This window comes from Oncorhynchus nerka, linkage group LG3 (assembly GCF_034236695.1).
Source record: "Oncorhynchus nerka isolate Pitt River linkage group LG3, Oner_Uvic_2.0, whole genome shotgun sequence".
In the NCBI taxonomy this organism is placed as follows: domain Eukaryota; kingdom Metazoa; phylum Chordata; class Actinopteri; order Salmoniformes; family Salmonidae; genus Oncorhynchus; species Oncorhynchus nerka.
In genome coordinates this window covers 27,294,571-27,319,851 of record NC_088398.1, presented here as the reverse complement: position 1 = coordinate 27,319,851, position 25,281 = coordinate 27,294,571, and the positions used below count along the sequence as shown (strand labels likewise).

At 47.7% G+C, this 25,281-nt stretch overlaps 1 protein-coding gene across 2 annotated transcripts in view; it reads right to left on the bottom strand.

Moving 5' to 3' along the window:
* The window catches only part of LOC115141333 (zinc finger protein 407-like), a 205,315-nt gene that overhangs the window by 35,181 nt on the left and 144,853 nt on the right, over positions 1–25,281 (bottom strand). For both annotated transcript variants that reach the window (XM_065010852.1, XM_065010847.1), the window contains exons 6-8: positions 23,458–23,541; positions 21,941–22,061; positions 16,040–16,218 (exon numbers count right to left, since the gene is read on the bottom strand). In XM_065010852.1, the coding sequence (XP_064866924.1) occupies positions 16,040–16,218; positions 21,941–22,061; positions 23,458–23,541 (384 nt within the window). The remainder of the gene's footprint in view (positions 1–16,039; positions 16,219–21,940; positions 22,062–23,457; positions 23,542–25,281) is intronic.

The window sequence follows — 25,281 nt, the reverse complement described above, 5'->3', positions numbered from 1 at the left end:
TATGGGAGATAGGAGGGTGTATATGTATGGTGGATAGGAGGGTGTGTGTGTGGGAGATAGGAGGGTGTGTGTGTATGGGGATAGGAAGGTGTGTGTGTATGGGGATAGGAGGGTGTGTGTGTGGGAGATAGGAGGGTGTGTGTATGGGGGATAGGAGAGTGTGAATATGGGGGATATGGGGGTGTGTGTGTATGGGGATAGGAGGGTGTGTGTATGGGGATATGAGGGTGTATGTATGGGGGATAGGAGGGTGTGTGTGTATGGGAGATAGGAGGGTGTGTGTGTATGGGGATAGGAGGGTGTGTATGGGGGATAGGAGTGTGTGTGTATGGGGGATAGGAGGTTGTGTGTGTATGCGGGATAGGATGGTGTGTGTGGGGAGATAGGAGGGTGTGTGTATGGGGGATAGGAGAGTGTGAATATGGGGGATATGGGGGTGTGTGTGTATGGGGATATGGGGGTGTGTGTGTATGGGGATAGGAGGGCGTGTGTGTATGGGGATAGGAGGGTGTGTGTGGGGATAGGAGGGTGTGTGTGTATGGGAGATAGGAGGGTGTGTGTGTATGGGGATAGGAGGGTGTGTGTATGGGGGATAGGAGTGTGTGTGTATGGGGGATAGGAGGGTGTGTGTGTATGGGGATAGGATGGTGTGTGTGGGGAGATAGGAGGGTGTGTGTGGGGGAGATAGGAGGGTGTGTGTATGGAGATAGGAGGGTGTATGTGTCTGGGAGATAGGAGGATGTATGTGTGTGGATATAGGAGGGTGTGTGTGTGTGGAGATAGGAGGGTGTGTGTATGGGGATAGGAGTGTGTGTGTATGGGGGATAGGAGGGTGTGTGTGTATGGGGGATAGGATGGTGTGTGTGGGGGAGATAGGAGGGTGTGTGTATGTGGGAGATAGGAGGGTGTATGTGTGTGGGAGATAGGAGGGTGTGTGTGTGTGGGAGATAGGAGGGTGTGTGTGTATGGAGATAGGAGGGTGTATGTGTGTGGGAGATAGGAGGGTGTATGTGTGTGGGAGATAGGAGTGTTTATGTGTATGGGGATAGGAGGGTGTGTGTGTGTGGGAGATAGGAGGGTGTATGTGTATGGGAGATAGGAGGGTATGTGTGTATGGGAGATAGGAGGGTGTATGTGTATGGGAGATAGGAGGGTGTATGTGTATGGGAGATAGGAGGGTGTATGTGTATGGGAGATAGGAGGGTGTATATGTATGGTGGATAGGAGGGTGTGTGTGTGCTCTGGATAAGAGCGTCTGCTAAATGACTTAAATGTAAATGTAGATAGGAGGGTGTGTGTGTATGGGAGGTAGGAGGGTGTATGTGTATGGGGATAGGAGGGTGTGTGTGTGGGAGATAGGAGGGTGTATGTGTATGGGAGGTAGGAGGGTGTATGTGTATGGGGATAGGAGGGTGTGTGTGTGGGAGATAGGAGGGTATGTGTGTATGGGATACAGGAGGGTGTGTGTGGGAGATAGGAGGGTGTATGTGTATGGGAGGTAGGAGGGTGTGTATGGGGATAGGAGGGTGTGTGTGGGGGAGATAGGAGGGTGTATGTGTATGGGAAATAGGAGGGTGTATGGGAAATAGGAGGGTGTATGTGTGGGAGATAGGAGGGTGTGTGTATGGGGATAGGAGGGTGTGCGTGTGTGGGAGATAGGAGGGTGTGTGTGTATGGGAGATAGGAGGGTATGTGTATGGGGATAGGAGGGTGTGTGTGTGGGAGATAGGAGGCTGTATGTGTATGGGAGATAGGAGGGTGTGTGTGTGGGAGATAGGAGGGTGTATGTGTATGGGAGATAGGAGGGTGTATGTGTATGGGAGATAGGAGGGTATATGTGTATGGGAGATAGGAGGGTGTATGTGTATGGGAGATAGGAGGGTGTATGTGTATGGGAAATAGGAGGGTGTATGGGAGATAGGAGGGTGTAAGAGGGATGGATTCTCTGAACCTTGTGGACATAGATGAGACAGAAGAGTGTCACATCCATAGTCACCCTGCTTAACATAATGTCCCACCAAGCAGTGACTGGGGCTCGCCTCCTTGAACTGGTTATGCCCCTATCTAAATCAAATCAAATCAAAATCAAATCAAATTGTATTTGTCACATACACATGGTTAGCAGATGTTAATGCGAGTGTAGTGAAATGCTTGTGCTTCTAGTTCCGACAATGCAGTAATAACCAACAAGTAATCTAACCAACAATTCCAAAACTACTGTCTTATACACAGTGTAAGGGGATAAAGAATATGTACATAAGGATATATGAATGAGTGATGGTACAGAGCAGCATAGGCAAGATACAGTAGATGGTATCGAGTACAGTATATACATATGAGATGAGTATGTAAACAAAGAGGCATAGTTAAAGTGGCTAGTGATACATGTATTACATAAGGATGCAGTCGATGATATAGAGTACAGTATATACGTATGCATATGAGATGAATAATGTAGGGTAAGTAACATTATATAAGGTAGCATTGTTTAAAGTGGCTAGTGATATATTTACATCATTTCCCATCAATTTCCATTATTAAAGTGGCTGGAGTTGAGTCAGTGTCAGTGTGTTGGCAGCAGCCACTCAATGTTAGTGGTGGCTGTTTAACAGTCTGATGGCCTTGAGATAGAAGCTGTTTTTCAGTCTCTCGGTCCCAGCTTTGATACACCTATACTGACCTCGCCTTCTGGATGATAGCGGGGTGAACAAACAGTGGCTCGGGTGGTTGATGTCCTTGATGATCTTTATGGCCTTCCTGTAACATCGGGTGGTGTAGGTGTCCTGGAGGGCAGGTAGTTTGCCCCCGGTGATGCGTTGTGCAGACCTCACTACCCTCTGGAGAGCCTTACGGTTGAGGGCGGAGCAGTTGCCGTACCAGGCGGTGATACAGCCCGCCAGGATGCTCTCGATTGTGCATCTGTAGAAGTTTGTGAGTGCTTTTGGTGACAAGCCAAATTTCTTCAGCCTCCTGAGGTTGAAGAGGCGCTGCTGCGCCTTCTTCACGACGCTGTCTGTGTGAGTGGACCAATTCAGTTTGTCTGTGATGTGTATGCCGAGGAACTTAAAACTTGCTACCCTCTCCACTACTGTTCCATCGATGTGGATAGGGGGGTGTTCCCTCTGCTGTTTCCTGAAGTCCACAATCATCTCCTTAGTTTTGTTGACGTTGAGTGTGAGGTTATTTTCCTGACACCACACTCCGAAGGCCCTCACCTCCTCCCTGTAGGCCGTCTCGTCGTTGTTGGTAATCAAGCCTATCTCATTCCCCCTTTCTCTCCCTCTCTCTGACTCTCGTTTTAAGCAGGTCATACATACGTGTATCTCTGTGTGAGTGGTATGGCTTCGGCTTATAGCTGTCTGTCTTCCCGTCTGTCTTCCCGTCTGTCTGTCTTCCTGTCTGTCTGTCTGCCTGTCTGTCTATGCATGAGTATGTGTGTCCGAATTTTCAGCCACAGGGAAATAGATGCTTAGCGAATGTGTCTTTTAAACACACACATACGAAAGCGCACACACACACACACACAAACTCACCCTCCTTGCCCCAAACCCCATCCCTACTCTCTATCCAGCCCCACTACTCTGGAGTCTCTTCAGGTTATGGAGTCTAGCCCCAATACTCTGGAGTCTGTTCAGGTTATGGAGTCCAGCCCCAATACGCTGGAGTCTGTTCAGGTTATGGAGTCCAGCCCCAATACTCTGGAGGCTCTTCAGGTTATAGAGTCCAGCCCCAATACTCTGGAGTCTCTTCAGGTTATGGAGTCCAGCCCCAATACTCTGGAGTCTGTTCAGGTTATGGAGTCCAGCCTCAATACTCAGGAGTCTGTTCAGGTTATGGAGTCCAGCCCCAATACTCTGGAGTCTCTTCAGGTTATGGAGTCCAGCCCCAATACTCTGGAGTCTGCCCTGATAGACACACAGTCTGAGGCATATAGCCCAGCTAGCGAACCACGCTGAAATCTCTCATTAAAAATGCACAGACTCCAGAAACACATTTTTTGTTATTCATCCCCCCCTTCTTTTCACAGGTGTCAAGAGAGATTTCATGGCCTGTGCCTGTGTGTGGATTTGTCACACCCCTTTTTAGTGCTAATTTGCCCTTTTAGGTTTAATCTCTCTGTGAGTGGCTTTCCTCACCCTTTAATTAGGCTACGGGGAACCGAAACCAACACCATACACACACACAGAGACACAGGGGCATGCATGCACACAAGACACTCTGCTATTGTTCTCCATGGGCTCCTTTCACACACAGCTCTAGTCACTTACACAGGACTGAGACAAAAAGAGAGAACAAGACAGTGCCATAGATACAGTCAGTGGGGAGAAAGAGAATGTTAAACTTTCACTCTTCCCTATCTTACAATTCTCTCTCTCTCTCTCTCTCTCTCTCTCTCTCTCTCTCTCTCTCTCTCTCTCTCTCTCTCTCTCTCTCTCTCTCTCTCTCTCTCTCTCTCTCTCTCTCTCTCTCTCTCTCTCTCTCTCTCTCTCTCTCTCTCTCTCTCTCTCTCTCTCTCTCTCTCTCTCTCTCTCTCTCTCTCTCTCTCTCTCTCTCTCTCTCTCTCTCTCTCTCTCTCTCTCTCTCTCTCTCTCTCTCTCTCTCTCTCATTATAAAATTAGCCAAACAAAGCCTGAGCACTATAAAGGAAAATACAATAACAGAGGCGCTCGTTATGTGGAAATAAGAGGACACTTAATTGGGGTCTGATAGCCTAATAGGCAGCACTCTGATTACCAAGTGCTGCACATTGGGTCAAATTAGCCCAGTGATGAGCAGCCAGGGGATTCAATTATGTTGGGAGAACAAAAAGAAACGCAGTGAAAGCTCCTAACAGGGGCACCGTAACAAGAAACATGGGACTCTTGTTTTGTTTTTTTTAAATGGCAATTGGTCTGTTGGTTGGGAAGTAAGACCAAAACCTTCCTGGATAGAACAAGGAAGCCAATAAGCAGCCATGTTTTTATTACCATCACCATCAAGGTCTAAAACAATCATTTTGGAAACACTTCAAATAAGGGCTGTGTTTAGTGTAGGCTTTACCCTGGTGTGACATTTTGATAAAAGTGTAAATCGCTCTCGGACAAGTTGACTTTTATCAATATATTCGGCTCTATTTACTCTCAGATTCAAACATGTTAATTAGCATGAAAGTAGACATCATACAAGACTACGAATCCCTGCAAGCTCCTGCAAGGCATCGCTAGCTGACACCTTTTTGTTTAATTGACCATTTATGAATCACAACATTTTGCTACCATTAGATAGTTAATACCGAGATTCCTACCTTTACTTCGATTCGTCAGATGGCATTTGTAGTTCTTTATGAATAATTTTTTTGGGGTGGGGTCACCTTTTCCTAAAGAGGTTTACACTGTTAGCAAAATGTCACGCCCGGGTAAACACAGCCCTTCTTAAAATGTTTCCAAAATCCCCTATAGGAAAAATAAATAGTTAAAAAACAAATTGGAACCATTTCCTTGTTTGATCCTTAGGTTTTATGAGTATTATGACTCATACTGTGGTACTCTATTGAAGTCGACATTTTAAACGGTTAAAGTAAGGGTTAAGGTAAGCGTTAAGGTTAGGGTGAAAGGTTATAGGGTAGGGACGTACCAAGGATCCCGACTAGCACTAACCGGTAGAATAGGAGGATTGTGTAAGCTGTGTTCATCACATTTCCATCTGCAACGTCCTAGAATGTTTGTCTTCAGAGCGTGGCCCATGTGAAAAAAAAAGTATTGAAAAACTATCATGTCTTATCGCTACATAGATCGGATAGGTGCAGTGAAATGTGTTGTTTTACAGGGTCAGCAATAATAATACGCTGCCACAGGGGCAAATGACGGTTAAGGCCCTTGCTCAAGGGCACATACAGATTTTTCAATTTGTTGCCCCGGTTATTCGAACCAGTGACCTTTTGGTTAATGCCCCAACGATCTAACCTCTAGGCTACATGACACCCCATGTAGATTCTCTCGAGCTGAAGGTCAAGGGCTCCAGTACTGACGGGGGTTAATGGTTAGGGGAGAAAGAGAGGAAGTGTGTTCACTCCACTCCATTCCCCCAGACAGAGAGCAACACGGTGGTGTTATAAGGCTTGTGTTGACCGAGTCAAAAGGGGGACCGGTGCGAGACAGACACAATCACAAACCAATACTCCTCTCTACCACAATCCCTCTCTCTCTCTCTGTCCCTCCCTCCCTCCCTCTCTGTCCCTCCCTCCCTCCCTCCCTCCCTCTCTCTCTAACTCCCTCTCTATATCGCTCTATCCCCCTCCCTCTCTCTGTCCCTCCCTCCCTCCCTCCCTCCCTCTCTAACTCCCTCTCTATAGCGCTCTATACCCCTCCTTTCTCTCTCTGTCCCTCCCTCCTCTCTCTAACTCCCTCTCTATATCGCTCTATCCCCCTCCCTCTCTCTCTCTGTCCCTCCCTCCCTCCTCTCTAACTCCCTCTCTATATCGCTCTATCCCCTCCCTCTCTCTCTCTGTCCCTCCCTCCCTCCCTCCCTCTCTATATCGCTCTATACCCCTCCCTTTCTCTCTCTCTGTCCCTCCCTCCTCTCTAACTCCTCTCTATATCGCTCTATCCCCTCCCCTCTCTCTGTCCCTCCTCCCTACCTCTCTAACTCCCTCTCTATATCTCCCCTCCCCTCTCTCTCTCTCTGTCCCTCCCTCCCTCCCTACCTCTCTAACTCCCTCTCTATATCGCTCTATCCCCTCCCTCCCTCCCTCTCTATATCGCTCCCCCTCCCTCCTCCCTCCCTCCCTCTCTAACTCCCTCTCTATATCGCTCTATCCCCCCTCCCCTCTCTCTCTGTCCTCCCTCCTCCCTCTCTAACTCCCTCTCTATATCGCTCTATCCCCCTCCCTCTCTCTCTGTCCCTCCCTCCCTCCCTCTCTAACTCCCTCTCTATGTCGCTATATCCCCCTCCCTCTCTCTCTCTGTCCCTCCCTCCCTCCCTCTCTAACTCCCTCTATATCGCTCTATCCCCCTCCCCCTCTCTCTCTGTCCCTCCCTCCCTCTCTAACTCCCTCTCTATATCGCTCTATCCCCCTCCCTCTCTCTCTCTGAATGTGTGTGTCTGTGTGTGTCTGTGTGTGTTTGAATGTGTGTGTCTGTGCGTGTTTGAGTATGTGTGTCTGTGTGTGTTTGAATGTGTGTGTCTGTGTCTGTGTGAATGTGTGTGTTTTCAGACAAGGCCCCGTCCTCCCCAGGCACACACCAGAGAAAGGCAGACACACACACTTCTCTGACCCCTATAGTACACACTGTGACCTTTCCATCATCCAATCATCACTCAGAGCCAAAGTCAGGGGCACGGAGGGGGGGGGGGGGCTTTTGTAATAATTCACTATATAAGAAGTAGCCATGGATAAAAAGAGGGAACCAGTAGCCACTGATTCTATTCTCTATATTCCCTATAGTGAAAATAGGGCTCTGGTAAAAAGTAGTGCACTACACACTAAAAAAAGGGGGTCATTTCAGAAGAAGTCACTGAAAAACAGAGAGAACCGACCAGGAGCCACTAGTCCCACAGTTTCTCTTACATACATACATATACCCATAGACTGGGTGTCAGTCTGTCCCCTGAATGGCCACTAAATACCACGAGAGAGTGACTCTGAGTGGAACAAACAAAGGCCTGTTTGCCGCGGCTGACGTGTGATGAATGCGTCCGTTCACGCACGTCGGAGCAGGTCATTATGCAGGAAACGCCGGCTTTGCCTAGCCTGAGCGGCCCCTGTGCCCGCATCCGTTTACTGGGCCGCACGCCACTGCATGCGTCGTCTCTCTTCCCAGACCGTTTGGCTTTTCACTCCCTCCCGAGCCGTCCCCTGGGGCACACTCACACTGAGCGGGGCTCCCTGCGTCTCTGCGTTGACATCTCAATCAGGCCTACTGTAACGTGTGGAGCGTGGGGATGGGGGAGAGTCAACATCCAAATTCACAAATAGGCCTCCCAGAGAGGGACTGAGGGGGGACAGAGAGAGGGAGGGAGAGAGAGAGAAAACAATAGAGAGAGAGAGGCAGAGAAGGGAGAGGCAAAGACAAACAAGCGAGTCCCCTGATAGTTGACTAGTCTCTACCGTGCTCTGTCGGAGGGGAGACTCTCTTTCCAGAGCTCATGTCTTGGGTTGCAAAAAACTGTGATGTATTTCCAGGAGAAAAAGAAAAAAAAACAGGCCCAAAGAAAAGCCAGCAGGGACCCAAAAAGGTGTTCACCACGGGGGAATTCTCCATTTAACACCCGACACGGCAATCAGCTTCAAGCCCTTGCGTGCAGGTGTGCTGCACTCACGGTGTGTTTGTGTGAACGCGACGGGAAGGGACAGAGAGACAAAACGACACACTGTCTTCAGAGTTGACTGGGTTTTGTATCCATCTGTTCAGACAACACATTGCATCAACATGCTCCTGATATTGTCCTCACACTGTAAAGGCAGGTGCGTTCGTGCCAACGACTACAGACAGAAAGGCAGACGGGGAACAGTTGAGCTAAGGGACAAACGGAGACAAAGACACATTGAAAGACCAAGATATACATTTCTGAGCCTTTATAAACGGTGATTTCTTTTCCCTCCCAAACATCTCGCTGCAACAAGTCCATTGTTAATGTCACAAACTCTCTCTCAGGGTGACGCCAAGTCCCGAGATGTTGGGTTTATTGTCTACGCTTCAAATTGACACAGTTCCACGCCAAACTGAGTGGACCAACTTTATTCCTAGAATAAACACATCACACACACACACACACACACACACACACACACACACACACACACACAACAGGGGTGGGATATCTCATTAGATGCTGAAGGGACAGAGAGAGAGAGAAACAGAAAGAGAGAGCAACGGGGGAACAATACACCGAGTGAGAGAGAAATAGCCATAGAGGGGGAGAGAGAGAGAGAAATAGCCATAGAGGGGAGAGAGAGAGAGAGAAATAGCCATAGAGGGGAGAGAGAGAGAAATAGCCATAGAGGGGAGAGAGAGAGAGAAATAGAAATAGCCATAGAGGGGGAGAGAGAGAGAGAAATAGCCATAGAGGGGGAGAGAGAGAGAGAAATAGCCATAGAGGGGGAGAGAGAGAGAAATAGCCATAGAGGGGGGAGAGAGAGAGAGAAATAGCCATAGAGGGGGAGAGAGAGAGAGAAATAGCCATAGAGGGGGAGAGAGAGAGAGAAATAGCCATAGAGGGGGAGAGAGAGAGAGAAATAGCCATAGAGGAGGAGAGAAATAGCCATAGAGGGGGAGAGAGAGAGAGAAATAGCCATAGAGGGGAGAGAGAGAAAAATAGCCATAGAGGGGGAGAGAGAGAGAAATAGCCATAGAGGGGGAGAGAGATTGAAATAGCCATAGAGGGGGAGAGAGATTGAAATAGCCATAGAGGGAGAGAGAGAGAGAAATAGCCACAGAGGGGGAGAGAGAGAGAGAAATAGCCATAGAGGGGAGAGAGAGAGAAAATAGCCATAGAGGGGGAGACAGAGAGATTAATAGCCATAGAGGGGGAGAGAGAGAGAGAAATAGCCATAGAGGGGGAGAGAGAGAGAAAATAGCCATAGAGGGGAGAGAGAGAGAAATAGCCATAGAGGGAGAGAGAGAGAGAAATAGCCATAGAGGGGGAGACAGAGAGAGAAATAGCCATAGAGGGGGAGAGAGAGAGAGAAATAGCCATAGAGGGGGAGAGAGAGAGAGAAATAGCCATAGAGGGGAGAGAGAGATAGAAATAGCCATAGAGGGGGAGAGAGAGAGAGAAATAGCCATAGAGGGGGAGAGAGAGAGAAATAGCCATAGAGGGGAGAGAAAGAGAAATAGCCATAGAGGGGGAGAGAGATTGAAATAGCCATAGAGGGGGAGAGAGATTGAAATAGCCATAGAGGGAGAGAGAGAGAGAAATAGCCACAGAGGGGGAGAGAGAGAGAGAAATAGCCATAGAGGGGGAGAGAGAGAGAGAAATAGCCATAGAGGGGAGAGAGAGAGAGAGAAATAGCCATAGAGGGGAGAGAGAGAGAGAAATAGCCATAGAGGGGGAGAGAGAGAGAAAAATAGCCATAGAGGGAGAGAGAGAGAGAAATAGCCATAGAGGGGAGAGAGAGAGAAAAATAGCCATAGAGGGGGAGAGAGAGAGAAATAGCCATAGAGGGGGAGAGAGAGAGAAAATAACCATAGAGGGGGAGAGAGAGAGAGAAATAGCCATAGAGGGAGAGAGAGAGAGAGAAATAGCCATAGAGGGAGAGAGAGAGAGAGAGAAATAGCCATAGAGGGAGAGAGAGAGAGAGAGAAATAGCCATAGAGGGGAGAGAGAGAGAAATAGCCAATAGAGGGGGAGAGAGAGAGAAATAGCCATAGAGGGGAGAGAGAGAGAAATAGCCATAGAGGGGAGAGAGAGAGAGACATAGCCATAGAGGGGGAGAGAGAGAGAGAAATAGCCATAGAGGGGAGAGAGAGAGAGAGACATAGCCATAGAGGGGAGAGAGAGAGAGAAATAGCCATAGAGGGGGAGAGAGAGAGAGAAATAGCCATAGAGGGGAGAGAGAGATAGAAATAGCCATAGAGGGGGAGAGAGAGATAGAAATAGCCATAGAGGGGAGAGAGAGAGAGAAATAGCCATAGAGGGGGAGAGAGAGAGAAATAGCCATAGAGGGGGAGAGAGAGAGAAATAGCCATAGAGGGGAGAGAGATTGAAATAGCCATAGAGGGGGAGAGAGATTGAAATAGCCATAGAGGGTTAGAGAGAGAGAAATAGCCACAGAGGGGAGAGAGAGAGAGAAATAGCCATAGAGGGGGAGAGAGAGAGAGAAATAGCCATAGAGGGGGAGAGAGAGAGAGAAATAGCCATAGAGGGGGAGAGAGAGAGAGAAATAGCCATAGAGGGGAGAGAGAGAGAGAAATAGCCATAGAGGGAGAGAGAGAGAGAAATAGCCATAGAGGGGGAGAGAGAGAGAGAAATAGCCAATAGAGGGGAGAGAGAGAAATAGCCATAGAGGGGGAGAGAGAGAAAATAGCCATAGAGGGGAGAGAGAGAGAGAAATAGCCATAGAGGGGGAGAGAGAGAGAGAAATAGCCATAGAGGGGGAGAGAGAGAGAGAAATAGCCATTGAGGGGGGGAGAGAGAGAGAAATAGCCATAGAGAGAGAGAGAGAGAGAGAGAGAGAGAGAGAGGAGAGATATGGGGAGGGTAGAAAGCAAGAAGAAAGGAAGAAAGACGAACTAAAGTAAAACCATTTGAAAAACAGCTTTTTTTCGCTTGCAATATCGCACAACAACAAACACGCATACAAATGAATTTGCCTGATGGTTCAGATACGGTATTAAGATCATCATTTAAGCAGGGGCCCTTTTGCAAACCTCTACAGTTGTCATCGGTCTTGTATTATTAGGGCAAACAGAAACTGAACTAACTAGGAACAATGCCTTGAAGACATGCTGAGGCCGGCCACTAAGTAGCACATCCAGACACATCATTATGAGCCATTTGATTGCCGTGCCCTCCAGATGCGCAATTATCAGTCCAAAATTGGGGAGATTTTTTACAATTAAACAGTGGGATGAAGACCATCTAACAATGCTAATGATGACTTATGACCTGTGTGGGTATGAAAGGGCATTATGTTACGCCACGGTTACGCATATGGGATGGGACGGGTCGGTGTTTATATACCCTCAGTGCCCTCTTAACCCAGGGTGCATCTGAAAAGGTAACCTGTTCTCTATTTAGCGCACTACCTTAAACCAGAACCTCGAGGCTCTGGTGAAAAGAAGTGCACTGCATTGGGAATAGGGCACCATTTTGGACGAACTTTTAGCCAGCCCAGTCAGCGACAACTCTGTACTAGACCTTCAGTGGTGAAACAAGGCCCCAGAGGAAGCTAGCCATACGGTATGGTGCTGTTCCTGTAGTCTCTACCATCACCGCTAGCCTTGCGATCTCAGAAGCACTGCCACTTCCCTGCGCCCTATCTCTGTGTCCATCTCACGAGGGAGACAATTGTCATTACCATTTTACTTCAAAAATTCCCCTAACCGTATTCTCCTGGTTTCTTTCATATTTTTTTTCTAATCATAATTTCCCTCTGTCATCTCTGGCTGGCTCTAATTCCCTCCTCTCTTCCTCCCTCTCTCCCTCCTCCGTTTACAGAGGACCTCTCTTTTCATCCTTGAGAAGGGCTTTAATTCGAAGTGCGACGGCGTTGAATAAAGAAAGGGTGGAGAAAAAAAAGAGAGGCAGAGACGGCACCGAGAGGAGCGCCGCGGACGCCCGAGTGTCAGTCAACTGCGGCTGTGAGGGGCCCGTGACTGGGGCTACGGAGGAGAAAGAGAGGAGAGAGAGAGTCTGTGTTTGATCTGTGTCTTTCAAAGGGAAAACAGCAGGAAGGGCCTTCACAGACGATTTGCCTCTCCCTGCCAGCTCCAGCTCCATCCTGACAGAGAGCAATCACAAGCAGGTTAATTCAACATCTACCTTCTTCATCTTTTTTTCCCCCGCTCTCCTTTCTTTTGGTCTCGTTCTGTCGACTCGGATGAAACGTTGCTTCCCGTTTTCAGAGAGCCCCGCAAGAGCACTTTAAAACACAAACAGACCTTCTTTCAACCTTCTGTGGGTGTGAGGTTGGGGGGGGGTTAAGGGTGTCTAGGGGGGTGAGCCAGAGTGTAAGGGAATATGAAGCAGGTATTTTGCCAACCATAACTCTATGGAAGGCAAAGAGAGGCCGGTGAACAGTCAGCAGATTCAGCACACAGGGACAAAACACGGACCCATCCTGTCTCCATAGAAACTAAAGAAATAAAGCCACAGTGTTTCCTTCTCCATGCTCTATGGCCATGTTCCTCACCCCAGTAATGGTATCCTCTACTGGCCAACGTCTGTCCTGGTCTGTGTCCCGGGCACTGTTTTTGACCAGAGCCCTTATGGACCCTGGTCAAAAGGAGTGCAGGAAATAGGGAACAGGGCACCATTTGGGACACAGCCTTGGACTGGAGCGGCTAGCTACCCACATGCTTTACTATCCAGAGGGCACCAGGTCAGAGGGATAACAGGATAAAAGGTGTCCTTTCGGGTCCCAGAGAAGGACATTCAACTCTCTAGATTGGATTTGGGGCCTTCAAGGACACAGGAAGAACACTCAACACAAAAGATAGATCCAATAGAGGACGAACAGATTTGTTCTGGAGGAGGAGGAGGAGGGTGGATGAGGCGGAGTGGGTAGAGGAGGAGGAGGAGGGGGTAGAGGAGGAGGAGGAGGAGGAGGGGGTAGAGAAGGAGGAGGAGGGGGTAGAGAAGGAGGGGTAGAGGAGGAGGGGTAGAGGAGGGGGTAGAGGAGGAGGGTGGATGAGGTGGAGGAGGTAGAGGAGGTAGAGGAGGAGGCTGGAGGAGGAGGGGTTAGAGGAGGAGGGTGGAGGAGGGGGTAGAGGAGGAGGAGGGGGGGGTTAGAGGAGGAGGAAGAGGGTGGATGAGGTAGAGGGGGTAGAGGAGGAGGAGGATGGGGTAGAGGAGGAGGAGGAGGAGGGGGTAGAGAAGGAGGAGGAGGAGGGAGTAGAGGAGGAGAGTGGAGGAGGAGGGGGAGAGGAGGAGAGGGTGGAGGAGGAGGAGGAGGAGGGGGGTTAGAGGAGGAGGAGGAGGGTGGAGGAGGGGGTTAGAGGAGGAGGAGGAGGAGGAGGAGGAGGAGGGGGGTTAGAGGAGGAGGAGGGGGGTTAGAGGAGGAGGAGGAGGAGGAGGAGGAGGGGGGGTTAGAGGAGGAGGAGGAGGGTGGAGGAGGAGCAACAGGAGGCAGAGGAGGAGGTGGAGGGAAGAAGGAGGAGTGATTGGCAGGGCACTGTATTATTACATCCAGCACTGCCTGTCAGTGGCTTTACAGGCATCACCAAATACAGCAGCTTTCTCTACCTACCATCTACACACACATGATACCACTCCCCTGAGAGAGAGAGAGAGAGAGAGAGAGAGAGAGAGAGAGAGAGAGAGAGAGAGAGAGACAGAGAGACAGAGAGACAGAGAGAGACAGAGAGAGAGAGAGACTCCCATATCTACTGGGTGAAATTCCACCGTGTGCCATCACAGCAGCAAGATTTGTGACCTGTTGCCACGAGAAAAGGGCAACCAGTGAAGAACACACACCATTATAAATACAACCCATATCTATGCTTGTTTATTTTATCTTGTGTCCTTTACCATTTGTACATTGTTAAAACACTGTATATATATATAATATGACATTTGTAATGTCTTTATTGTTTTGAAACTTCTGTATGTGTGATGTTTACTGTTAATTTTTATTGTTTATTTCACTTTATATATTCACTTTATATATTATCTACCTCACTTGCTTTGGCAATGTTAACACATGTTTCCCATGCCAATAAAGCCCTTGAATTGAATTGAATTGAGAGAGAGAGAGACAGAGAGACAGAGAGACAGAGACACAGAGACACAGAGACAGAGAGAGAGAGAGAGAGAGAGAGAGATGTCAGGGGAGCTGTTACCCACAGGAAAGAGTCAGAGTGAAGATCAGTGTGTGTTTGTTTGTTTGTTTGTATGTTCACTCGCAGGCCTGTGTGTAGATAGGGGTACTCCTACCTGTGTGTAGATAGGGGTACTCCTGCCTGTGTGTAGATAGGGGTACTCCTGCCTGTGCGTAGATAGGGGTACTCCTGCCTGTGTGTAGATAGGGTACTCCTGCCTGTGTGTAGATAGGGGTACTCCTACATGTGTGTAGATAGGGCACTCCTACCTGTGTGTAGATAGGGTACTCCTACCTGTGTGTAGATAGGGGTACTCCTGCCTGTGTGTAGATAGGGGTACTCCTACCTGTGTGTAGATAGGGGTACTCCTACCTGTGTGTAGATAGGGTACTCCTGCCTGTGTGTAGATAGGGGTACTCCTGCCTGTGTGTAGATAGGGGTACTCCTGCCTGTGTGTAGATAGGGCACTAGTGTGGATAGGGGTACTCCTGCCTGTGTGTAGATAGGGGTACTCCTGCCTGTGTGTAGATAGGGGTACTCCTGCCTGTGTGTAGATAGGGGTACTCCTGCCTGTGTGTAGATAGGGGTACTCCTGCCTGTGTGTAGATAGGGGTACTCCTGCCTGTGTGTAGATAGGGTACTCCTGCCTGTGTGTAGATAGGGGTACTCCTGCCTGTGTGTAGATAGGGTACTCCTGCCTGTGTGTAGATAGGGGTACTCCTACCTGTGTGTAGATAGGGTACTCCTGCCTGTGTGTAGATAGGGGTACTCTTGCCTGTGTGTAGATAGGGGTACTCCTGCCTGTGTGTAGATAGGGGTACTCCTGCCTGTGTGTAGATAGGGTACTCCTGCCTGTGTGTAGATAGGGGTACTCCTGCCTGTGTGTAGATAGGGGTACTCCTGCCTGTGTGTAGATAGGGGTACTCCTGCCTGTGTGTAGATAGGGGTACTCCTGCCTGTGTGTAGATAGGGGTACTCCTGCCTGTGTGTAGATAGGGGTACTCCTGCCTGTGTGTAGATAGGGGTACTCCTGCCTGTGTGTAGATAGGGTACTCCTGCCTGTGTGTAGATAGGGGTACTCCTGCCTGTGTGTAGATAGGGGTACTCCTGCCTGTGTGTAGATAGGGGTACTCCTGCCTGTGTGTAGATAGGGGTACTCCTGCCTGTGTGTAGATAGGGGTACTCCTACCTGTGTGTAGATAGGGGTACTCCTACCTGTGTGTAGATAGGGGTACTCCTACCTGTGTGTAGATAGGGGGTACTCCTACCTGTGTGTAGATAGGGGTACTCCTACCTGTGTGTAGATAGGGGTTCTCCTACCTGTGTGTAGATAGGGGTTCTCCTACCTGTGTGTAGATAGGGGTACTCCTACCTGTGTGTAGATAGGGGTACTCCTACCTGTGTGTAGATAGGGGTACTCCTACCTGTGTGTAGATAGGGGTACTCCTACCTGTGTGTAGATAGGGGTACTCCTACCTGTGTGTAGATAGGGGTACTCCTACCTGTGTGTAGATAGGGGTACTCCTACCTGTGTGTAGATAGGGGTACTCCTACCTGTGTGTAGATAGGGGTACTCCTACCTGCATGCAGGTAGGCCAGGTCAGGGTTCTCGATGTCGGGGTGATGCTCCTTCAGATGGTTCCTGAAGTCCATGGGGCTGTTGGTGCCGTAGTCACACTTGGGGCAGTTGTACATCTTCACTCCCTCGTGTTTCCCCGTGTGCAGGATGTGCTTTCGGATGTTCTCCGCACAGTTGGATCTGTTGGGAGATGAACAGACAACGATTAAAAAGGAGGAACAGTTGATTCAATTAGAAGATAAAAAGATCAAACGAAGAGTAAAAAAAAATGACAGGAAGGAGAAGAAGAAAATCCCCCAAACAATCGAGGATGCTCCCCTTGGAAGGTTTCCTGTACTGACGCTTTGGTTTTCTTCTATTGACACTAACAACAATTAGAATCAAGTGGATTGAACGCAAACAATTTAGTGGTGGGGCTGAGGGAGCATGTTTAAGGAGTTTACATATTTGGAGAGACTCTTAAAGCCCCTGTGACGACGCAATACACACAATCCAAAATGGGGGGGCAAAGTGGTAAACAATGGTAAACAATTCTACAATTTGTGAGATACATTTACATGCTGTGGATGCACTGTTGTCGTTTTCACACAGCCCTTGGTACCTCTTGCATGTTGCAGATGTTTCACTCTAGGAGTACGAAACCCCTGCAACAGGGTGAAAGCTAAAAACAACATTTTTACACCGTATTTCGACGAAGTCTACCGTGTTTGTAATCTCGGAACCCTGACCCAAATCTGGAATCCGTGATTCTGGGCACTGAGGAATTTCAAAACGGAGCTCAAGTAACACGCACACCAACATAACCCCAACCAACAGATACAACGGTTACCACATTATGTAAGCACGTGCAGTGCAGGAGACGCGGCACTTTCATTCGCGCACACACACACACACACACACACACACACACACACACACACACACACACACACACACACACACACACACATCATACGTGATGGATGGGGTACTCGTGCTTGGTCTCGGGCTGACATTCCCGGACAGAATAATATGCAATCCCTTATCACCTTGGCTGGGACAATAAAGGCTCACGGGTACCATAGCTCACGCCAGGCAAGGGTAGAATTTGTTTTCACTTTTTGCCGAGACACCTCCCTCCATCAAGGGTCTTAGCAGTCCGGCTCCATTTGCTTTACGGGACTTCATAATATAAAGATGTCCTCAGTACTATGCAGAGGACCCGCCCCTTTCTGTGTTTTACACATAAACACATCAAAACACCTGCTGGTGAATGGTGAAAACGTCCCTCCATGAAGCCAGTTGCGTCGGGTAGGGTCAAATATGAGGTGTTCTCCTTAGAGGTCCAGGAATGGGACAAGCTCTTTTTCACCTTGCCTTTCGCTGTAGACGTGTCTATCTGTACTCAGTGCAGTAACCGCTCCATTAAGACCCTGGGACAGTGGGTGAGGATTGCCCACAGGGATGTAACTACCCTCCACCTAATGCTAAAACCCATACAGGATAGGCCTCCTCCTTTTTACAGACCGAGACTCCACAACCGAATAACATCAACATCGCAAATGAAGTAAATAGCATTTTCAGTAACTTGACAAATCATGGTGTATGGCCGGCCTACAGTAACGCATGGTGTATGGCCGGCCTACAGTAACGCATGGTGTATGGCCGGCCTACAGTAACGCATGGTGTATGGCCGGCCTACAGTAACGCATGGTGTATGGCCGGCCTACAGTAACGCATGGTGTATGGCCGGCCTATGCATGTGTATGGCCGGCCTAAAGTAACGCATGGTGTATGGCCGGCCTACAGTAACGCATGGTGTATGGCCGGCCTACAGTAACGCATGGTGTATGGCCGGCCTACAGTAACGCATGGTGTATGGCCGGCCTACAGTAACGCATGGTGTATGGCCGGCCTACAGTAACGCATGGTGTATGGCCGGCCTAACATGGTGTATGGCTGGCAGTCACGTACCGGCCTACAGTAACGCATGGTGTATGGCCGGCCTACAACGCATGGTGTATGGCCGGCCTACAGTAACGCATGGTGTATGGCGGCCTACAGTAACGCATGGTGTATGGTGTATGGCCGGCCTAAGTAACGCATGGTGTATGGCGGCCGGCCTAAGTAACGCATGGTGTATGGCCGGCCTACAGTAACGCATGGTGTATGGCCGGCCTACAGTAACGCATGGTGTATGGCCGGCCTGGTGTATGGCAGTAACGCATGGTGTATGGCTGGCCTACAGTAACGCATGGTGTATGGCCGGCCTACAGTAACGCATGGTGTATGGCCGGCCTACAGTAACGCATGGTGTATGGCCGGCCTACAGTCACGCATGGTGTATGGCCGGCCTACAGTCACGCATGGTGTATGGCCGGCCTACAGTAACGCATGGTGTATGGCTGGCCTACAGTAACGCATGGTGTATGGCCGGCCTAGAGTAACTCATGGTGTATGGCCGGCCTACAGTAACGCATGGTGTATGGCCGGCCTACAGTAACTCATGGTGTATGGCCGGCCTACAGTAACTCATGGTGTATGGCCGGCCTACAGTAACTCATGGTGTATGGCCGGCCTACAGTAACGCATGGTGTATGGCCGGCCTACAGTAACGCATGGTGTATGGCTGGCCTACAGTAACGCATGGTGTATGGCCGGCCTAGAGTAACGCATGGTGTATGGCTGGCCTACAGTAACGCATGGTGTATGGCCGGCCTACAGTAACTCATGGTGTATGGCCGGCCTACAGTGAGTAACGCACGCAAACAGGAGCAATAAATACCACCCAGCAAGTAACTATCCAACATTTTCAATTCAGAATTTTCCTCGGCCACTTAAAAGTTATTTCAAAACTTCCCTTCAGATAGAGAGGTCCTCGTTCACCGTCAGGAAGATAAGAACAATCATAAATCGTTAACAAAAAAAACAACATAATATAATTTATATTCAAGACAAATGAACTGATTTCTTATTCCAGGCCAGTGGAATAAATGCATCCATTCAGAGTCAGATATGAAAAGGTTCTAAAGAACAGTGTGAGGGTGGGATCCCGGGGAGCGCTTCTATCTCTCAGATATGGTAATGGCGTAATTGTCATATTAAAACAACATCGTGTGCGTTTAGGAGTCAGCAGGTGTCAGGCTAAAAGAAAGGCCCACACAGTCCTCCGACGATGGCCAATATTAATTAGTCCAACGGCCGCCTTTCAACTCTCTCCACGTCCGTGAGCAGCGACATGGGAATCAACCCCGCTGCCGAGATATCGTCGTGATTCGCTCCGTCTTTTTATTCTTTTTCTAAAACATTTCCATATCTTCTTCGTCGACGACTGCATTTGGTAATGAGGCTAGTAATTGAGGCTGTTCGTTAGCGGCGGATTTCAAATGTGCGTCTTTGTGTTTCAAGAATGGCGGTAGGCATCTGCGACGGCAAAGAGACGGCCTAGACATCATTAACGCTCATCCACGCCTTGCTCTCCGCCTCTCCCAACACTTCACAGGGTCACCGGCCCCGCGACTCCCACTGCCAGCCGTGCGGCTGGCCTCGAAAGTTAGCGCTACCTCGAATTAGCTCAAAGTAGCTCTTTTCGCAGGCAGGCAGATTGAAAACGTGCATACAGAGGATGCTGATATACAGTATTAAAGGGAGGATATCAATGCTGCCAGTCATGATGCCTTAGTAGCTATAATGAGTGTCTATTCATTGAGAACAATAGTCATAATGTAGTTTTGGCCTGCAAAATGAGGTATACTGTATATCATTGTAAGATAGCCTTTGAGAATGTCTATTTTTTATTTGACCTTTATTTAACTAGGCAAGTCAGTTAAGAACAAATTCTTATTTTCAATGACAGCCTAGGTTAACTGCCTGTTCAGGGGTAGAACAACAGATTTGTACCTTGTCGGCTCTGGGATTTGAACTTGTAACCTTTCGGTTACTAGTCCAACGCTCTAACCACTAGGCTACCCTGCCGCCCTGTTATCCCTGTGAAATATGATTGTTAATCATATCTGACAGTAATTACCTTCATCTTCCAACCATAATTGTTTGAACTTTCAATAATACAATACAAAAAGTTATATTTCACATTCATTTGAGGATAAGGTAAAGAAGTTGCATTGAGGATTTCATAGATGTCAGCGACACATCTACTATTTTATACCAATATAAGATTAAACAATATATACTGAACAAAAATATAAACACAACATGTCAAATGTTGGTTTCATAAGCTGAAATCAAAGTTCCCTGAAATTATCCATACACACAAAAAGCGTATTTCTCTCAAATGTTGTGCACAAATTTCTTTACATCCCTGTTAGTGAGCATTTCTCCTTTGCTCTGACAGGTGTGGCATATCAAGAAGCTGGTTTAACAGCATGATTATTACATATGTGTACCTTGCGCTGGGGACAATAAAAGGCCACTATGCAGTTCTCACACAACTGATATTTATGTCTGTAATAAATGTATTTTTGGGAAAAACTCATTCTAATTGGCTGGGCCTGGCTCCCCAGTCGGTGGGCCTACGCCCTCCGAGGCCCACCCATCTCTGCGCCCCTGCCTAGTCATGTAAAATCCATACATTAGAGCCTAATGAATTTATTTCAAGTGACAGATTTCCTTTTATGAACTGTCACTCAGTAGCATTTTTTAAATTTTTGCATGTTGCGTTTATATTTTTTGTCCAGTATAGTAAATGTATTACGATATAATTGTAAACATAATACAATGACAAGTTGCAAGCGTTATAATGGTATGTCGAATTCTATATATCATGAGATATCCTGTTCACGCTCAAATGTTGACAGTGTCTTGACTAGCACATCCTTATTTGTGTGAAGTCATTGAACAATTGAGCCATTGGAGGTTTACAAATGTATCCAGGGTGGAAGATTCGGAGCACAGAGTTAGGCCCCTCGTGACTACCTGGTGTCCGTGTTCAATTCCTCCGACACACACGAGGAGCCCAGCAGGGGTTGCGAGCTGCTACCCTCTCCAGCCCCTCCCTCTGCCCTCCGTACCCACAGGGGCCAAAACAAAAATGTTAATTGGTCTTCTAATTTGCCGTTTCATTTGCCACAATCTGTAACGATCATTTGGTATCAGCTAGAGGAGCAGTTGATTTGGTTCCCTCTGTCGCCTCCCCACAGTGCTTTTAAACGTCAAATACTACCCTTCCCTTGATAAACAGGATGTGAATTGAGTGCAAAATGCATATAAATAAGTGAAATATGATATATAACACCTCACATGATAAACCATTGCCTTCCTACAGAAGACAAGCTTCACCGTGGCAGAGTAACTTGTAGTGTTTCTGAACTATGTTAAAGAACAAAGAATGGCAATTGGTATTGTGGTCCCGTTAATGTTTAAGGATATTGAGCTTTGGGGGGGGGGGGTATTTCTCCCTCTGATGTTCCTAAAGATATTAACCGAGATTGGAACATCTATAGTATCTGAATAATACATTCCCAATCCCAACAGCCTCGCATATCCTTGTAGAGCCAACCACAACAAACAGCCTGTCCATGTCATTTTAGTTCCTCTAAAACCGACGCCGGGAGCCTTCCTTTCACACTTCCACCACACCTGAGAGGGGGAGGAAGAGGACGAAGAAGAGGAAGAGAAAGCGAGATGGAGGAGTGCAACGTTGCCAAAAGTTTTCCCAATTTCACCGACAATTTCCTGTGTAATTACTGATGGTCTGTGATGGTGTTTTAATGACAGAGACCTGCCAGCGGCTGGTGGCTGTAGTCTGCTGATGATTGCAGAGTGATGAGATGATGAAGCCTGTGGGAGATCCGACCTGTGTGTGTGTGTGTGTGCGCGTGCGTGTGTGATTAAACCCACAGTCCTCCTGCCCATCAACCCCTGCCATCTGTCCATCCATGCGTGGGCGAGCCCAATGAGCCGGTACCTGTAGTCGCACCAGGGGCATCGGTAGGGCTTCTCCCCTGTGTGCACGCGCTTGTGGCGGGTCAAGTGGGACTGGGTGGTGGAGGCGAAGCCACACAGCTGACACTTGAAGGGCCGTTCTCCTGGGGGTCAGAGAGACAGACAGACAGGGACGATGAGGGAAGGGCGGACAGGAAGACGGACAGAGAGAAATACAGAATCACTGTCCGTCTCAAGTGGAATCTCAGTCTAACACAGGCATTTACGTTTAACATATGAATCATTTAGCAGACGCTCTTACATTAGCGACTTACATTAGTCCATGCATCTTAACATGGCTAGATGAGACAACAACATATCGCAATCATAGCCCCTAAACAAAATCGTTATTAGCAAAGTCAGTGCTAGTGGGAAAGTAGTTGAAATCGTTCAAATACTTTTGAGCAGTCGCAATTTTGCGACTATTCCAATAATTCAATTGTGCCAGAAAAGCTCAATCAAGGCCACCTAAAGCAGCGATTGTCAGCGGGTCACGGGTGTCTGAGCAACAAACAAAAAAAATATTCTTTATGGGGAAAACTCCACTCTGAACTTAAACGACTTAAGCCAGGTAGAAAGTGTGTAGAACTTATAATGAACCATTTTCTTTGTTGATGTAATTGAATCTCTGAAATGTTTTTCTTCAATCACAGTATTCTCAACAATAGAGCCATTAGCAGCGTAATTTTTGGTTGATTTTGTAGTCTCAAACCAGTGAATTTATGAACATTCTTCATCAAGAATATGGGAGAATTGTTATTATTGTCAATGAAAGAACGGGGAATGTTGTTCCCTTGTCATATATTTGCTACATTTACTAACAACATAGCATTAAATTTTTTTTTTTACAGATATTGTATTTTGGCGATTCTTTTCCGCGATGCGAATATTGGGTCGCAACTGAGACAACCTGGGTTCAATTTGGGTCCCGAGGCAAAACAGTTGAGACCCAGTCATCTAAAGCATTTGAAAGGACTTCAAATCCTATTTGAACCCAGGCCTGATCTGAAAAAGAGACATTGACTGATGACAGTGTGTCTGACAATAGGTTGCCGAGATGTATTTATTGGAATTGAAACCTGACAACAGGGGACAAGAGAGGAGAAAAAGTAAGAGTGTTGGGTAAATGCAAATGACTGTCAAAATGCGACAGCAAAAGAAATCAAAATTATGAATATCTAAATGAATATTTATAACGGGATGCTTGATCCTTGGGCGCCTGCCAGACGAACGGTTAACAGGATTTGTTTCACTTTCCCAATTTCCAAAAAGCACTTGTTATTGACGGCATATCTGAAAAATGCAATTTTCCTAAGAAATAGAATGACATGGTGAAATGATAACCTAAATTAAAAATGTCTCAGATTCAGTCATCCATACTGCTACACATGTCTATCACTGACAGCAACATGTCAGACTGTGTGTGTGTGTGTGTGTGTGTGTGTGTGTGTGTGTATGTCAGATGCTGGATGTGTGCAGCTCTAGCGTCGTGTGGCTCACCTGTGTGTTGCCGGCGATGCTTGGTGAGGGCGTGTCGCGTGCCACCCGCAAAACCACAGAGATCGCACAGGAAGGACTTTTCTCCTGTAGGGGGCGGGAATGAGGGAGGGGGGCGACGACATTACAGAGTCAACAGAGGAAGAAGGTGTAGGGACAACATCACCAACACAGAGAGAGAGAGAGAGTGTTCATTAACAGATGAAAGCGGAGGGAAAAGTCACAGATCACTAGTGTATATCCATCAAGGCTCTCACAGTTAACTAATTCCTCCTATCAAATGTATCCGTGTAAATATGTCAAATGGGACAGAAATTGCCAGTGTGGTTTATTGACTGTGATAAAATCTGAAAAGCACCGCTGAACATAATTACATACTTGTCAGAGCCATAAAAAATTAGCTTTATTATCAATGGGATGGTTTTGTACAACTTCATTTCTGTCCGATGCCTTCCAGATGGGGCTGAACTGATCACTCCAGCGGGTTTTTTACACTCTCTCTCTCTCTCTCTCTCTCTCTCTCTCTCTCTATCTCTCTCTCGCTCTCTCTCTCTCAGCACAGACACACTTCGCAACAGACAACAAAACAAAACAAATCCCCCAAAAAAACATTTCCACTGCATTTCAGCCCTGCCACAAAAGGACTAGCTGACATCATGTCAGTGATTCTCTCATTAACACAGGTGTGAGTGTTGACAAGGCTGGAGATCCCTCTGTCATGCTGATTGAGTTTGAATAACAGACTGGAAACTTCAAAAGGAGCGTGGTGCTTGGAATCATTGTTCTTCCTCTGTCAATCATGGTCACCTGCAAGGAAACACGTGCCGTCATCATTGCTTTGCACAAAAAGGGCTTCACAGGCAAGGATATTGCTGCCAGTAAGATTGCACCTAAATCAACCATTTATCGGATCATCAAGAACTTCAAGGAGACCGGATCAATTGTTGTGAAGAAGGCTTCAGGGCGCCCAAGAAAGTCCAGCAAGCGCCAGGACCGTCTCCTAAAGTTGATTCAGCTGGGGCACCACCAGTACAGAGCTTGCTCAGGAATGGCAGCAGGCAGGTGTGGGTGCATCTGCATGCACAGTGAGGCGAAGACTTTTGGAGGATGGCCTGGTGTCAAGAAGGGCAGCAAAGAAGCCACTTCTCTCCAGGAAAAACCTCATATTCTGCAAAAGGTACAGGGATTGGACTGCTGAGGACTGGGGTAAAGTCATTTTCTCTGATGAATCCCCTTTCCGATTGTTTGGGGCATCCGGAAAAAAAGCTTGTCCAGAGAAAACAAGGTGAGCGCTACCATCAGTCCTGTGTCATGCCAACAATAAAGCATCCTGAGACCATTCATGTGTGGGGTTGCTTCTCAGCCAAGGGAGTGGGCTCACTCACAATTTAGCCAAAGAACACAGCCATGAATAAAGAATGGTACCAACACATCCTCCGAGAACAACTTCTCCCAACCATCCAGGAACAGTTTGGTGACGAATAATGCCTTTTCCAGCATGATGGAGCACCTCGCCATAAGGCAAAAGTGATAACTAAGTGGCTCGGGGAACAAAACATCAATATTATGGGCAGGAAACTCCCCAGACCTTAATCCCATTGAGGACTTGTGGTCAATCCTCAAGAGGCGGGTGGACAAACAAAACCCCACAAATTCTGACAAACTCCAAGCATTGATTATGCAAGAATGGGCTGCCATGTGGCCCTGAAGTTAATTGACAGCATGCCAGGGCGGATTGCAGAGGTCTTGAAAAAGAAGGGTCAACACTGCAAATATGGACTCTGCATTAACTTCACGTAATTGTCAATAAAAGCCTTTGACACTTAT